Source organism: Emydura macquarii, unplaced genomic scaffold (genome assembly GCF_026122565.2).
Source record: "Emydura macquarii macquarii isolate MOO-44397 ecotype Brisbane River unplaced genomic scaffold, CSIRO-AGI_Emac_v2 contig_431, whole genome shotgun sequence".
NCBI lineage: Eukaryota > Metazoa > Chordata > Testudines > Chelidae > Emydura > Emydura macquarii.
Window position 1 is genome coordinate 11,494,736 of NW_027130568.1, and position 17,684 is coordinate 11,512,419.

At 42.8% G+C, this 17,684-nt stretch overlaps 1 protein-coding gene across 3 annotated transcripts in view; it reads left to right on the forward strand.

Annotated features, from left to right (window-relative positions):
* Positions 1-13,889, forward strand: part of KCNG2 (potassium voltage-gated channel modifier subfamily G member 2) — a 79,062-nt gene extending 65,173 nt beyond the window's left edge. For 2 of the 3 annotated variants that reach the window (XM_067537540.1, XM_067537539.1), the window contains exon 3: positions 11,489-13,889. In XM_067537540.1, the coding sequence (XP_067393641.1) occupies positions 11,489-12,319 (831 nt within the window). In that variant the 3' untranslated portion in view covers positions 12,320-13,889. Of the gene's footprint in view, positions 1-1,852; positions 1,929-4,590; positions 4,662-11,488 lie in introns of all 3 variants that reach the window. The other variant, XR_010917910.1, reaches the window with a different exon arrangement.
* Positions 13,890-17,684: the final 3,795 nt, after the last annotated feature.

Here is a 17,684-nt window from a genome sequence, read left to right on the forward strand (position 1 = left end):
AAAGCTAGAGCCTGCATGAACTGGGAGGAAATCAATTTAGACTCCTCAAGAAACTGAGTTAAAAATAAGGGTCAAGAAATTATGTAACAGTGTGGAACATTGCTAAGATAGGCATAGCAAAAGGAAGTATTAATACAGTAAAAGGAATTCTGAAAAGACCACCCCCAAAATAAAATTATAAAAAGACCCATGAAAGATGCCTACATTTTCGTGAGGGAGCATATAGAGCAGCGAAATATACTCAAGTTTGACCTTCAGTGACACAAACTTTTCTTTTTGTAATTTTCTCAGTAGTTTCCTTGTCAGCATGAGTTTTCCTGGGCGAAAGAGACTGAAGTTGTCTTTTTGACAGCAAAACTCAATCCTGGTGAAAGATACTCACTTTAATTTGGCTGCATGAAATAGCATTGCTCACAGAAATACTCTGCTCTTTCTCTGGGTGTCCTGATAGCAGACATTAAAAATATAGCCCCCAAAAACCTTGTGAAACAACACCATTTCACCACAATTGAGCAAGTTCCACTTATTTTGCCACATAAGAAAAAATAAATACAAGAAATTTGAAAGCAAGATTTTTTTATCTATATAAAATGTGTTAATGAAAAAAAGTGCTTGTTTGTTAGTTATACCTTTTCACTAATAAAAGGCTGTTTATTTCCCCATAACACTCCTCCCCTCTCCCCACCACACACACACACACACCCTCCCTCGCACACACAGAGGAATGCTAATCTTTTCATTTTAGTAAGTAAAATTTAGGTCTATGATCTCACACACAAAAAAGCTATTCTACCCCCTACAGAGACAAGGTATAATAAAGTCAAATGCATTAAAATAGTTTCTATGAAAGCTAAATAAAAGCTTCAGTAGCACCAGATTTTATATACAACTCAGCTAGCAGTGCAGATGTGAAAATGTTAACAAAGATATGTCAATTAGACCAAAAGACCCAGAAATCCTAGTCTAGTTCATCATAATTAGCTCCTCTAAATAGAGGATTTGAAAAACAGTATGTTTGTTTGGTGTTTTTTGCACTTTCATGGACAAAAATCAATGCAACTTGATCTTTTTTAAACATAATTCCGATTTGATTCAGGTCTGCATTAATCAGGAAGGTACAATACTATACTGCTAACACTTCCTTTTCTCTTGTTCCAATGGTTGTGTTTTAAAATGTTCTTTATGAACTAAAAAAGCTATATGCAGTATTAAGTCAGCCAATTGGATGTTGGACAGGTGACTTCAGAAACCAGGTCCTTCATAAAGGTATGGTTTACTCTTTACAATACTGTACAATGGTGGGTTGTTTGTTTGTTTTAAAGCAAGCAAAAGCAGCTGCATCCAAGAGAAGCAAATTGCAGGGAGAATGAGGCAAATTTTTGCCACTATGCTAAACTCACTGCAAATCTAAATGACTGTATGTGGTGCCTAGATACTACTAAAATGGGTGCCCAGGAAATAAAGATTAATTCAGTTAATGAAACACTGGCCTCTGTTTAGCTCATGCACACACATCTGTACTACAAGTGCCTGAGATCCAAACCCATTGACTTCAGTCAGGCCCTACCTACCTCATTCACAATGCAACAGCTAATAATAAAAACTGCCACTTTACTGAAGATAATTATCTATCATCAGGTAAAATGATGAATCATTTGGTCCCATTAAAATAAAGTCTGTGTAACAGAACATTGTCACAAGATCAGCTCTGCTGTCTTGAAAATAAACATTAACCATTCACAACACTAACTGCCAAGTACATAAGAGAGAGAAAAAATAGTAGGGGGACAATATGGTGTTTCACAGGGTGGACTGAGATGTTATCACCTGTTTACCTCTCTCTCTACCACAGCCACTGGCAGAGCACAACTAGGAGACTCTAGCTTGACTCTGCTGCCTGGAAAGCAGAATGTGGACAACCCATGCAGGTAAACATGTGACGCTCCAATGGTGATGCAAGGGTGTCAGTACCAACCTCAGGGCAAACTGTTAGCCATGGCCCAAACCGTGAGTTGGTTGTGAGTTCTAAACTTACATTTCACCAACCAATAGCATCAAGTGCAGACTCCTCAGGCACGTTAACAACCTTAACACAGAGTCACAGATGGTCCCTTTGGGTACCGTGGTCTGTCTTGCCACCCAGCTGAACATCTGTGATAGGTGGCCCTTTACACCGAGAGTCACACCAATATCCAGGTTACTCCTGATCCCAAAGGGCCAGTCACCCCAGATCAATTGCACTTTGTCACACACCAAAGACTATGTTTGCAGCCAATCCTATATAGTAAACTATATGAAGATTAATTATATGGGAAAAAGAGATATTTACAAAGTTAAAGCAAGCGAACAGACACGTGAATGAGTTAGTCTTAGGTTTCAAAATAGGCTTCTATAATCAGCATGCACTGTTGTCCTTGAGGGCTATACCGTAAGCAGCTGGGGCTCCCCTGCTTATGTCTAGAAATACCTTGCCACCCCCCCTGCCAAAGTGTCCAACCAGTATAGAAACATTTGGTTTGGGTTTTTAATCCTCCTCCTGCCATGTGCTCTGAGCTGCGCAGTGCAGACTCAGCTGCTGGGAGGAGTTCACTTGCATGACTCATCTTCACAGAGAAGAGAGCAGAAGGACAATAAGAGCCTTTAGTCCTTTTGGTGATAGTTTCTCAATCCAAATGTAGGCAGTTTCCAACCATAGCTTGTCTGGTATCGATGGGTTGCTCGCCTCTTTTTTTGGGGGGGAGGGGGGGAATAATTTCTGTAGAAAAACTCGTTCTTCACACTGATTAATGTCCCTCTCCTGTATGGCGAGTCATACCGTCACAGAGGCTTACACTACAATGGCTCCAATACTACATTACAGTAGGGAGCACAGATATTACAAGTAAGATTAATGCACACAGCAGCTCACAAGCATTCAATAGAGTCTAAGCACGAACTACTTCCTTAGAATTCTAGTAGCTATTTTATCAGTATTAACCCACAAGCGAGACAGACAGATTCCAGCTACGTTTCTGTCAGCGTCCAGCTGAGCCAGGGGGACCTTCGCGTGAGCTGGCACCTGGCTTGCCAGCATCACACACCGTACACCAGTGCACCACTGAACTGTGCTCCTTGGGGCTACTTCCCCGGTTGTCTGGCAAGGGGTTTGTTTGTTTTCGAAGAAGGCTGCAGGAAGGATGCAGCGGTAACCAGTAGATCAGGGGTGTCAAACATCTGGCCCACGGGACGGATATGGCCCACCAACCTTTTTGGTCCGACCCCTGGTGGCAGCGCGCGCTGCCACGAGATTTCGCAGCATCGCACGCTGCCGGCGGAGAGTGCGCTGCCACGAGATCTGTGTACTCTGGCGGCAGCGCGTGGAGCGCTGTGTGCATGAGACAAAGTGCTCCAAAAGTGCCTAGTATTTCGATTTATGGTATGCATGGCCCACTTGAAGTACATTTAATTCAAATCTGGCCCGCCATAGCAAATGAGTTTGACACCCCTGCAGTAGATTTCCAGTTAGGTGAATCTGAAGACTAAGCATGCCACATGATTCAGTGGGGGGATGGGCTCATTTGCAGACCAGTTCCATTAATGCTCCAGTATCTAAGGGAAATGATTCTGTAACCCCCATCCCAGCCCCTCACACGCAGAGTACCCTTGTGCAAACCCAGTTCACTCCAGCTTTGCACAGTGTAGGGAGTATTTGGCCCCCCGAGGATTACATGCATTGAGCTACTAGGGAAAAATTCTGTACTGCACAACTTCAATGACTTCAATTAACCCCCATGAATGGCAATGGAAATTATATATACAAATGTTCCACAAAATGGAAGTCTAGACTCCTTAGAATCAAGGGCACTCCCCAGCAGGTAGTTCTCAAGTCAAAGTTCCCCAGAGCCAATGATATCTCAGGCTGCTGCAGTTAAGGCATGTCAGTTTCATAGCCAATGGTACAAGGGAGTGATGTGGCCAGCATCACATCTTATTGCCTTTAACTGCCCTAAATGGATGGTTCCGCTGAGTGGTGCCCATTCTGCAGCTCGGAGAATTGGAAGGGCCTTTCAGTGTAAGATCAAGCAAAACCCAAAGTGATGACTTTCAGGATTGTAGTCAAGTGCCTTAACCACTCAGCTGCTGCACTTCTATTAAGGCATTGTACATTTCAGATCCTATTGATTTGAACGGTCTCACTACTACTTGCTTTCATGTGGGTGTTTTACTCTTATTTGTAACTAATCGAAACATAGGTGCTATTCAACTATTAGTCTGTTTCTTATTGCACCTGCAGATTACTGCTTAGGTGTCTAAATAGATATTTGGACATGCAACTGCCCAAATTAATCACTGTAAATGCTCACACAAATGTAGGTGTACAACTGCACGTGGTATGTGCAGAACCTGGCTTTTTTTAAAAATCCAGCCCATAGAAAGGTTAAGAAAAGCTGCTTTGTTGCGTTTACTCATAGCACCTATCTCCAAAAAAACCTCATTCAGACCAAAATAATTTGTGTCTATCATTTGAGTCCATTTCTATGGCCAGGCTGCAATAATAGTGATTTAACAGTAATGAGTGGTGTTACAATTATTCTGTTTCTTCTAACACAGCTTGGAGACCTTCTATGGTTGGGTGATGCACAGAGTCAGGGAACTTGGGAGTTCACACTGAAAAACTCTAAGTGAGTGGAAATAAAGCAGACATGTCCTGCTTCTCTGACAGAAATCGGTTATTGATTTCCTTTCTTGCCAGTCAGTGCTGCTTTGCTCTATTCTAGGGTGACCAGATGTCCTGATTTTATAGGGACAGTCCCGATACTGAGGGCTTTGTCTGATTTTTGGTGCCTATAACCACCCACCCCCATCCCTTCTACAGACTGTTTTCAAAAAGCCGGTACTTTGGCTCAAGTGACGTGATACCAAGGATTACAAATCGACCACAGTTATTGCCCTCAGAGCCCGAACTCAGACTGACTCATGCTGACATTCATTCAATCTGTGTAGACCTCTAGGCTGTCTAAGAACATGGTTTTGTAAGCATGCTTGATTTTCTGGGAGGCATGGTGTGGAGGGAGATGGGGGCAGGGATTTTTTTTCCCCTCCCCCCCAGAATCCAGGGCCTCTGCATGGTGGGTAAATTAAATGGGTTTGGTTAACAGAATAGGATTGTGCCCCGGTATTACCATCCATGGGAAAATGAAGCTGGAAAATACATTTTCATTATGGAGTAATTGATTTATTTGCTGTAGGCAGCGAAGTTCATTAATAGAGGTAAGTACACCCCCTTCCACTCCCGACTGGGAGCTCCCAGCAGCAATTTTTTGCTGCATTATGTGAACGGTATCTACCATAGGCAATGGTTAAAAGCATAAAAATATAAGGAAAGGGGGTAGTAAATGAGGAGCAAAGTGCTAGGGGGACAAAGTATTAATTGTTGTATAGCTCAGTTCAAAAATAAGGCTCCGTTTCTCATCCCAACAGTATGTAAATATCGCACATATGAAAAAATGTCACAGGGCACATTGTTTCAAACAAAATATCCTATATGTTTGCAATTAACACAGTTCTTTAAGAAACTTTTGTGTTTCCCTCCTGCTCCTGCGCTAGAGATATAGGACTAGATCCAAAGTCCATTGAATTCAGTTGGAGCCTGTCCACTGATTTCAATGAGTTTTGGCTCATCAGGCTCCTTGGAGACAAATTAGTATAATTTCATGAAGGATTTTTGCTCAGTAACAGATTGGCCGTGATTTGTTTTGAGAAAAAAAAACGCTAAAAACAAATATTTTTTGTCAGAGTTATCGTTGTAGCAAATGTACAGACTTACTCAGAAATTAGTAAGGCGGGAGGAAGATGATAAAGCTCTTTCCAGTCTTCACACCTATCAAAATTAGAGATGAAAATTAGAGACAGGTCATCTGGATTATCTTTCTATTGAGCCAAAATGGTTATATCCACTATATGGTTCAAATCATAACAGCATTTTCAATGGGAAATTATTTTTCATTAGCTGTATTTCAGTGGGAAGTAAAATGACCCTCTGCATATATTAATTTGCATCATATACCATTTGAAATTAGTATGATGCAAAAAGGTATGATCATTGTATTTTACAGTGCTTATTATAAGTACTATAATTTAATGATAGGTTTTGAAGAGCCCTGCAGGGTTCTCTTCATATTTTTTTCCTATTAACATGCCTACTGTTACTGCCTGATTGCCTTTAAGTGTAAGACAGGGGTGTGTTACATTTTGAGTGGAAACATATTAGGCCAAGTGAAACGAGACCCTACATTCAACTCAGGTCAGACCCCTTGTCTGCCTTTCCCCACACTCTGGCCAGCCCCACGCACACACCCCTACTCTGATCAGAACCTTTCGTTTTTAGTGAAAACCAGAAAAGCTTGATTTCCACTAATCTAATTGCTTTGATTAAATAGGCTACAGAAAGTCAGCTCAAGAGCGGAGATACCGCATAGGTAGCGCTATTGTGACCTCAGAGGTAACCCAACCAATCACCAGCCTTTCGCCACAGTTAACTTGCATCAACAATTCTGCTGGTTGTAGTGACTCCCTGAGAGGAGGGAGGCTGGACACATGTACAGCGTTCTCACTTGTAGAGCACATGGCTCAAGAGTCTCTGAGTTTGAAAGATACTCTGGCTGCATGCTAGCTTGGCATCCGTTGGCACTGTGAGGGGCCCTGGTGTGGAGGATGGGCCAGAATGGGGGCAAGGGGCCTGATGGAGGGACCCAGCTGGAGCAGGCGGGGGGTTGAGGGCACAGCTGGGAGTAGAAGGAGGGGGGGAGTCGTTGAGAGGCCAGGCTAAGGATGCTGTCCAGAGTGGGGTAGCAAAAAGGCCCAGCTTAATCTACACAAAGAATGAAGTGTGTGAGCCTCTAGTTTTATTTGGTATGCCTAGAGGGATCAGGCCCCATTGTGCAAGGCACTGCACAAACACATAGTAAAGAGACAGCCCTTCCCCCAAAAAGCTGGAGGCACACCTCTGTGAGGAGCCTCTGAGTCCTTTCAGAGGTATCCTGTTTAGACAGACCTCTATGGACTGCATGCTGGCTTTGAAGGACTGCAAATCCCGTGATGCAGTGGTGGACACCCTCTAGGACTGGACTGAGCTTCTTGGGCCATAGACTGCTGCAGGGCATTAGCAACCTCTGTTTTGTGGGCAGGAGAGCTGGAACCAAGAGCCACTGCTCCCCTTTGGGTCCAGGTGAGGAGACGCTGTGGCGGAGTTGCCAGGATTGAAGACACACTACAGTTAAAACTTGTTAGGGCTGAGCCCTAGCTTACGGCCTCCTTCTCCACAGCTAGGCATTGAGAATGGAATGTGGAGACTTGTGCAGCAGAGCTGAATTTGGCTTACAGACAATAGAGGAAAGAGCGAGTTAGCCCTGGGCTATTGCTCTCTGATCGAACACTGGCTACTGCCAGCTAGCACTGTGCAACCTAAGCTGATCACAGTACAAAATTGCCTCACTCTTTGTTTCACCTGCACTGCTTTTGCCAGACTTAGAGCGCTGGCCTGAACTCCTGCTCGCCCAGCGCGCCACCGCAAGAGAGGGTCTTGGACTATAAGCATAAGGGAGAGTGCGTGCTCAGGGACAGGGTAGATCTGTGTATAATACCAAGAGTGTGGTTAGGGTTATGTTGCAACTTACTGTTAAAAGTTGCAGCCATTAGCTGATCCCTTGTAGCACCACCTACTGATCTGATATAGATGCAGCTTAGTCTACATTAATCTGTTGCACTTCCTATTGTATATTGTTTGGATAACTTTTAAGTAAAATTGCATTGGTTTTATTTTGGATGTGTATGGCCTGCATAAGATATGTTATTTATATTTTTGTTCCTGGAGGCAACCGAGGTACCCCCACCAGTGTATACAGTGCCTGGTCATGTGGATGCAACACCACTCTAAATATACATAGGAGTAATAGGAATACTGCAGAGCGGTGACTGGAAGAAACCCACCTAATTCTCCCTCACAGCTGGAACCCCCAGGATCTCCATTGCCCTTAATGCCATAAGGTACCCAGGCAACACATAACAGTTGCCTTCTTCCAAGTAACCTGGAAAAGAAAACGGGGTTATAGAGGAGTTATAAACTAAATAGACAAAGCAATAAAGAAATCCCAGGTTTACCGATGGAGAAAACTCCCACTTAATTTTTCTCTTCTAAGGTCGATAATTTATAAGTGATGTCTGAGTCTTCAAATCCAGCCTGGAAATAGTCCTCCGAGAAGCGTACGTGCTTTGCGACACCAGGAAGTGGAGAAAAGAAAGGGTTACAAAAATTGAATTGAAAAAGATAGAATTGGGCACATTATAAAAGCCTTGACAGACAAAGTTATGAACATGGCCCTATGTAATTAAAGATTTCTGCAAGTTGCTAGCTCTGCAGTTAACATGGATGTGGTGTATGTGGGGACCAGGGCCGGATTTACACCTTGTATCCCTAGGCATAGCATCTTCAGCGCCTCCCCCGCCCCACCTAAAACTGACCTTTGTTTTCTGCATGCGGGCCGGGGGTGGGGGTAGGGAGATAGAAGCGCTGGCCAGCCAGCTGTGCACAGGGGGCGGGAGGCCGGGCCTCTGGTGGAAGAGGAGAAGCAGGGTGGCCCCAGGAGAGAGGAGGAGGAGCAGGGGATGGGGCCAGAGTTCCAGTGCTCATGCGGGGCAATCCGCTGCTGTTTAGGCACCTGTAGAACACTGGCACCCCTAGGCATGTGTCTAATTAGAAATCCAGCCTTGGTGGGGACACAGCTGTTTAGATCACAAACATCCCAGCATATTCATAGACAAGGTCAGGATCAGCTTGCACAGCTGATGCCGCCTTCTCCCCGCCTCTTTTTTTAAATGTTCAGCTACCAGAGGCAGTAAAAATCAAATAAAATGTAAGAGTTTATGCTCCAACATGGACTAGGGCCTTCCAGAGGCCAGGAAATTTGCAACAGGTTCTTGAAGTAAATTCTGACTTTCAGGAACTGAGAATGTTTCCCAAGTGTAAACATTAACAGAAAGCCTCCAAGGTTTTACATTTAAATGGCTGATGAATATAGGTCAATTATAATTTAAATTAGGACGAGAGGAGAGGCTAATTGTATACAGTTTGTGGCTACAAGAGTTGTTATATTTGTAACTCTGCAGCCAGACAGTCGGCAGCAGCAAGGACCAGGTTCTATATCTAGGGGTTCCCATTAATGATACAACACCAAACTGACTCGAGCCCCCACCCAGTCATCTGGGAAATCACACACTCTTCCTTGGGCACCCCCAAAAGGCAATACTTCCCCTCTTGCAAGCACAGAGTCTTGAGTGTAGAAAGTAAGCTATTTTAATAAAAAGAAGCATGTAACACAGTACTGGTTTGGGGAAATGGTTCAAACAGAATTAATAAACCCAGTGAGCAGAACCCACCCTACCCCAGGGTACTTGGGGCATGTCCTTGCCTCTCCCGTCTCACTTTCCCTTGCCCTACCGACCGTCGTAGTTACACTATCCACCTCTCAGTCACAGGGCGCAACCAGCCCCCTCTCTGCAGGCTCCCGCTGAACCTGGGGTGGGACCAGTCCCCTCTGCTGGCTGTCAGTCCCTCAAGGTTTCCCAGTCCTTTCAGCAACTCCAGCTCAGCTTCCAGTGATTTCAGCTCTCAGTTCATGGAAAACCCTCTGCTGACACAGGAGCATGGTCCCTGCTCTTAACAAAACAAAAGACTCCAAGAGGAATAATTAATCCTTTTAACAGTGGGAGGAGATGGTCAACCCACGCCTGAGGGCAGCCCCTTAGTGAGAGCTGTGCAGCTGAAGTAGAAACCCCCCTGATTTTACAGTCTCTGGCAGCCGAACGCCTCCTTTGTTGAGTTCTGTGCAGATGAGAGTGAATCTTTCATCAGAACAGGTTAAGCACAGTTCTGCTGCCATTTGTTTATACAATAGGGGGACAACATTTAATTACCCCTGCAGTTAACACTAACGTGATTTATAACCCAATACCAGCCAGACTGACCATTTCCCCATCATGCTCAGCAGCTAGGTGTGCTTATGCAGATACAGTGCAATCATGCTGAGCACTTAGTTGTACTCATGCAAATACAGAGCCCATGCAAATAAAGTGCCCCCCCTTTCAGCTGGCTCAGCAGCGGAGGGCCACTCAGACCTTGCTTACATATTAATACTTGGAAGTTCGTGAATGACACTGAAGTCAAATAAGATGTCTTATACTGATGCTAAATAAATCCCCTTCCACTCTTCCCAAAGCTGCTGTAACAGTAACATTTCTACATGCAGATTATAAGTCAGAACAGCTAGTGCTGGTTCTGTGATCCTAAGGAAATCAGCATCTGTTTATTTGCTGAAGGTGATTACCATTGGGATGAAAGTGAATACCAGCAATACAGCTGCAAATTGGCACTGTATTTGCAAGGTGAGATTAGCAATCAAAGGACAATCATCATTATTCATTGCTGTTCAAGTGCTGGGAGGTTAGTTTGTTTACAGCTTTTGTGAATAAAAAATTCATTTTCCATTAAGCCAGTCCGCAGTGGAAAGAATTTATTCAAATAATTCTCTGCCTCCAATGGTATGAGGGAAAATGTTGTGATTAGTTAAATAGCTAAAAAATCCCAAAAATACTGAGTTGGGGGAGGGGCCTTTTAATTTTTTTCTTTTAGAAATACTCACTGTTCCAACTAGTTTTCATAGTAGGTCACTAAATTATTAAGATTGTTAAGCATGTTACACCTGTGAATAATGTTATAGACTAGTCTAAGCACATCCTTTAAAAGCATTATAGATTGTTATAAGCCAGAGTTCTAAAACAGCATGCTGATTGGTGGAAGTCAATTATTTGTTAAAAATCTAACTATATATGAACTATTTATATTTGTCTTAAATGAAACTTTAATACAAAGTGTGACCCATTATTTTTTCAACATTTTCATATTCTGGACGTAGTACCATGCCAGCACACAGCACTCACTTCAGGATCAGGACGTTAATCCCAGCCCTGATCTACGCAACAGAATTACTTCAGTACAACTACGTCACTCAGGGGTCTTAATAGTCCACACCTCTGAGCGACGTAGTTATACCAGCCGAAGCACTCGTGTCTCCTGCAGATGTAGTGTTGTCTACAATAGCTACCGCCACTCATGGAGGTGGAATTATTAAACCAACAGAAGAGCTGTCCCCATCAGTTTAGCGCTACAGCAGCGTAGCTGTGTTGGGGCAGCTACAGTGATGCAAATTTCTAATGTAGATCTTCCCTCAGTCTTCCTCAGCAGCCTGTCAAGCCATCAGTGTATGTCGGTTATTTTGTTTTTTAATTACCAATGCTAAACATTTTCTATGACTTATTTTTCTTTGTACCTAGTGGTTTGGATAAGTTTCATACTATACTGCAGTGTGTCTTTAAGATGCACTATAAAACTTTTATTTGTTGGTTCTTTAGCTAAGTCTTTTATTGTTTTCTGTTTTCTCCCCCCTCCTCTTAGGGTGAATGTTCTCAGAAGTGCTATGACATCTTTGTGTTGGAGACAGTTTGCGTGGCTTGGTTTTCTTTTGAGTTCCTCCTACGCTTCATTCAGGCAGAAAGCAAAAGCACCTTCCTGAAGACCCCTCTCAACATCATTGATGTCTTGGCCATCTTGCCTTTCTACATCTCTCTGATAGTGGATATGGTCTCTGCCAAAAGCAGCAGCAGCAAGCCAGGCAGTGGAGCAGGAAACAAGTACTTGGAGCGAGTAGGCCTGGTTCTGCGCTTCTTGCGGGCTCTCCGCATCCTGTATGTCATGAGGCTGGCACGGCATTCACTGGGGCTGCAGACACTGGGACTCACTGTGCGCCGTTGCACTAGGGAATTTGGACTTCTCCTCCTCTTCCTTTGTGTTGCCATGACGCTCTTTTCTCCACTGGTTTATTTGGCAGAGAGTGAACTGGGAGCCAAGCAAGAATTCACTAGCGTTCCCACCAGCTATTGGTGGGCTGTTATCTCCATGACAACTGTAGGCTATGGAGACATGGTACCTCGTAGCATCCCGGGACAGGTGGTAGCCCTGAGCAGTATCTTGAGTGGTATTTTGCTAATGGCGTTCCCAGTCACTTCCATCTTTCACACTTTTTCCCGCTCCTACACAGAGCTAAAGGAGCAGCAGCAGCGAGCTGCAAGCAGACAGTTGCACCAGCGAGAGGAAACCACCAGATCCCCAAATGGTGACAGTTCTCAGGAAGCAGATACCTCCTCCCCACTAAATGCTGCTGGGAAGCAGCAGCAGCCACCAGCAATGAACCAGGAAAACAAGGAGTTGTTGACTGCAAACAACTAAAAGACTTGGATGGCAGCACTGAACTAGCAAACGAGAGATTTCCAGATCTGGGGAAAAAAACCTACAGAACTATGTAAATCAGGGCATAGGGTGAGATCTGTACAAGAGACTGGGCTTATTGAGCAACTTTGTCTTGAGAGCTCCCTGAAAACGATGTGGAGTACAGTTCTGCTCCCTCTTTAGTAGAAGGCCACTGTTGTTAAGCAATAGATTTTTGGCAGCCCTGAGGAGTAGTTGCTTAAGACAGGCTTCCACTGTGTTCGATAAGAAAAAATAAATTTGGAGAGAGAATTCATGCTAAGGGCCCATTGCTGGGAGAAATAAGGGTGCCATTTACTGTATATAAGCTTCCTGGTGGCACAACTCTGGGTGAGAATGTTCCCAAACCCTTATTCCCTATGCACAATGGATTAATTCTACGTGGCATCCTCATGGGGTGTACAGCTCAAAATGTAAAGGGGCAAAGTTGCAAGATTGGGGGGTGAGGCCTGCCTTGGCCAACAGAAGGGTGAATTTATCCCTAATTCTCTTATCTTTTTATAAATAGTGATTTTTGGTTGGTTTGTTTTTTTTAATTGGGAACCATAAGCTGGGCTGCCTGCTGCCAGGTCTGACTTGCACTCTTGCTCTTTATGCATTATTCAGTAAACATGCATATTTGCCACAGTAGGCTTTGCATTTTAGCCCTGATGATAGAAATATACATGGACAACCTTGTTAATGATACTGAATGTCAACTTGTTTTCCTTTGCTCACGTTTGCATATAACAAATACCTTTAAAATAACAAAAATTTGTTCTTCTGTTAGCCTCCCACTTTCCATGTTTTAAACATTGTTTAACATTTAAACAAAAATCAGAAGCCCCAGTCGAGCAGGGGTAGCCTTATGGTGAGGCAGGATGGTAATAGTTGCAGTGACTCATGTTTGTGTAGTTTTCTGCAGTGGTACTTTGATGACTTCAGCTGTGTACAAAGGGCTTGATCCAAACCCACTAAATCAATGGGAGTCTTTCCAGTGGACTTTGGGGATCAACGCTCAAATCAGCAGCTGTCTCGCATGTTAATCTTGCATCTCTTCCCAGCTGGGAAAAGATGATCTTTTCAGACCCAGGTTATGACTGTCCTTCCCTCTTTTCCCCCTTGTTTTCATTCCAAAAGATTGTTCTGTTTGAACAAAAAGTCTGCCACAAAAACTCGACCATTTTTTACTTACTGAATCAAACCTTTCATATTACATGCATCTGCAAGCTCTCCACCCTATGCTGTTCCCCCTTCACCGAGCCGTGTAGCTGGTTTCGTTCAGCATGTAGTGTACATCTTTACATACTCCTAATACTGGGTAACATTTAAGAAAAACAACATTCATGGGCACCTCATTCTTTACTGATGTAGGAACATTACACTGCTCTTTTCTGTTCCACCTGTCAGGAAATGGACAAATACAATTATATTGCAGATGGGTTTTTTCCTCAATGGAGATGACTGTAGTGAGCCATTCCTCAAAAGGAATGGCCTGAAAGACATAAAAGGTCGTTTTATTTTAATAAAAATTGGAAGTTTTGTTCCTGAATTGTTTCATTGGTTTTTCTTTTCCTTTTGAAGGAGTGCCGTGTGCTCCAAAAGGTCTCCATAGCTGACTGCAGCCATTTGCTCTTCCTGGCCCATGGTAAACGGTGGCAATCATCAAAACAACAGGTCAAGGAATTTGAAAAATCTGGCTGCCTTTAAATGTTCAATTTTAAAAACAAGATGAAAATTGGATCTGGCTTCATGATAGAAACACCACTGAGCCCATTTTCATTCTCAAATGGGTGACAGTCCTGAATCCGGGGTTGAAATAGGAAGGGCACCAACCACTCCCATGGAGGCCAAGGAGAATTGTGGTCTCTCAGCTCCACCCAGGAATAAGCCCTTTTAAAGGAGCCTAATGGACACACAGGTAGCATAGTAATGGCTTGTAGGGAGACATTCCCCTGCCCCTACTGAGCCTCACATCCAAGGTGTGGGAATAGCGTTCTCGATGTGGGATCCACCGAAATGCTACGGTGGTTTTTGTCTCTGTTTTTAACTTCACCAACATTAGCCCCCAACCCCCGCCAAACAACTTTTGAGTACGAGGAAGAGGTGAAGGTTCATAATGTGCTTTGTGCGTACGCAGATTTGCTGAAGGATCTTGCTGCTATAGGAATTTAATGAAATGTTTTAATCTTCACAATATGATGGCTGGTGCTTTAACCATCTCAGGAACTGGCAGCTATCTCATGCAACATAAAGCACAGTTCACTGGGCCAGATAAGAGATTTCCCCCCCCCCCAACCTAAGGTTGCTGAAAGGATTAAAAGCTATATACTGCCTCTTCCCACAAGAAAAGGAAGATAAACAAGATTGCTTTGCCTCTCTGTGAGCCACATCCAGCATCTTCACAACATTTCTCTTTCTGAGTTATTAAGAAAACTATTGGCCAGTAGTAAAGCAGCACACAAAGCTTATGGTTTCTGCCTGGAGCTCAGAACCTAGCACCACAATGAAATAGCCACGAATAAGGGGAGGGTCTCTGGGTACAGGCTTACAAAGGAGAATTAGAATGAAGCTTCATACTGCTGGAGAGTTGCCATGTACTGCTACCCAATTTGATATTTTAAACTGGAGCAGAGTTTTCACACTAAGTCTAAGCTTCAAGGCACAGCATCTTAGCCAGCTAAATGTGAAATCAAGCTGTACTGCATGGTAAAGCATGCAGTATGGAGGCAACGAGGAATGTGTCAAATTCTTGTCCCTAAAATTAAAATAGCTCATAGATTCGCCAACTGAACTCAATAGATGATGTCATTTCATAGTATTATTTCATGAACACCATATGCTGTTTATACATACATTCTAAATACTGGACACAGTGATCACACAAGCCTTAAGGACTAATTGACACTGGCTTTGTAGATGTCTCTTGAACGGAAGAAGGTATTAATATGTATTAGATTCTTTCTTTAAAAAAAAAAGAGCATGTCACGTTTTCCCTGACAGAATGAAAACAAACCTGCACACTTGGCGTTTTATCGAACAACCATTAGTGAAAGCCCCTTATGACTCAACAACTTGGAAATCTATATTAACTTGGATTGGTTTTTAGCTGTTTCTAATGAACCAACTGCCCAGTGATAGCTATTTATAATATTAAGGACAATGTAATGCTAAGATCAACAGAAATGTAGAAAAAGAAAGAATGACTTTACATGTCTAGCAACTTTCATCTTAAGGTCACAAAAGTATTATTGTTGAGCTATAATAATTCTTGTGTAACTATTATGTATTGGCTGACAATAGCCAGTATCTTATAGTGTCAAAAGCCATGTAATTAAATTACAATGTGCAGACAGTGCTCTGATGAATAAGTCTACAACTGCAAAGACACATTACTTCTGTTACATAAAACATGGCTTTTAATAAAGGTTTGGTTTGCATATTGAGATGACAGACCAGGAAAATATAAAGCTGGAAGCCTTTAAACAAATTATTTTGGAAGTCTTATCAAGTTCTGGTGCACTGAATGTCAGACAGACACCAACATGAGAATGATCTTTATCCAGCAATAGGTTTTGTCACTGATAAGGCTTATTACATTTGGTCAGGAACCAGATATAAGGATTTATTTTTCTACTTCTCTAACCCTGGCTACAAGGGCTTTGGGAGCATTTTCACTCTCAGTATTTTCCATCGGTGAATCTGGGTTATATCCCAGTCACCTGCCAGCAATTTTTGACCATCGTGGTAGGCATTCCTGTGTTTTTCTTATGTAATACATTTTCCGATGAACAATCATAATTAGAGTCACTTGCTCTTTCCTAAAGAAAGGAAATAAGAATTAAGACCTCTTCTACAAATGATTAGAGTTGCTAAGCTCCGTGACAGACCACCTTTCCCACTGCAGTCTACATGATGACATTTTGATGTCATGGACACATTAAGAGGCCCCATACTCCAAGTTAACTGAGGTGCACATGTCCTCCTAGAAGAAATATTTCAGTGTTGCTAATGCTTGCTATTTTATTGTGAGTCTCAGGGTGTTTGGTTGTCCTTAAAGCCTCAGCTTGAGGAGTCAGGTGACTCAGGGAATTTCAGCTTTCATTTATAAAACAAATGTCAATGTTTAGCCCTTGATGAATATGAACTCAAAAGGCAAATAAAGAGAACCACACGTATTAGTTTTGCAGGGGTTTTTTGTTTTGTTTTTAAGCCAATTAACTCATATTTTGAACATTTGGGGCTGGCAGCATTGATATTTTAAACACAACTATGTTAAAGTGCTAACGGTTTGACAACAGAACCCAAAACATTAAGCGTTAGAGGGACTGAATGGTATAATGCTATTGAAAAATGGGATGCAACAGAGAGGTATAGTAAAAGACTGTAAGTTCAAAGCCAGCCCTGATCAGCAGTGATCGAAGTTACTGTATGATGAGCTTTGTGAAATGAGCTGATGGTCTCCATTCAGCTTCTACTCAGAGAGGTACCATAATCACAAAGGCATTATCATAATAGGCACAATTACCGATAGCCTCAGCACAGAAATTTTCATGGCCATGGAGGCTTAACTACCATTTTGCCCTTAGAGGTACTGCCTTCATATCAGGGTTGTGGTACACTAAAAGGGGATAGGCAAGGGGAAATCTGCACTGCTGCTGCAGCATCAGCGTAGCTAAGTAGAGCACTTCACTTCTCCAGAGCAAGTAACTCAACACCTTTCACAGGAACTACATTCACAAACATGTAGGTGCGGGAGCTGGCAGCTGAAGCTCACTGTACCATCATTTACTCTAGGGATTCTGATGTCCTATGGGACCTTGTCACTCACAAAAACAGTTTTGCCACTTTGAGAAATCTGATCAGTTTTTCTAGATGTGCATCTTACTTACTAGAGCCACATTGCATACCTAGCATGATAATATTTACTCTTACATATACATGAACAATATTTTCTCTTCACTAGGATACTGTTAATAGTCACACGGATATTTTCTTTCTACTAAAAAATGTCAACCACAAAATTAAAACTAAACTCTCACACTATTACTGGGCTCAATGAAATCCCTTGGCACAGTATTTGCTACAGGCCGAAGTGGAGAATTTGAGATCCTGGTTTTCAGACAACCACTTCATGTTAATTTTCTTTAAAAGTGTGTTTTAACTGAAAAGAAAGTAAAAATGTAAGAATACGGTTTCTTTCCCAACTTTTTCTCTAGTGGACTGCACTTCAGCATAATGTTTTCTTTTTGTGGTCTCAGGGAGGGATGGCTACAACCAGTGCCTTCAACTTCCCGTCCAGAAATGGTCTCCATTGTTCAAGGAGCTCTATCATCATCACCCTTCC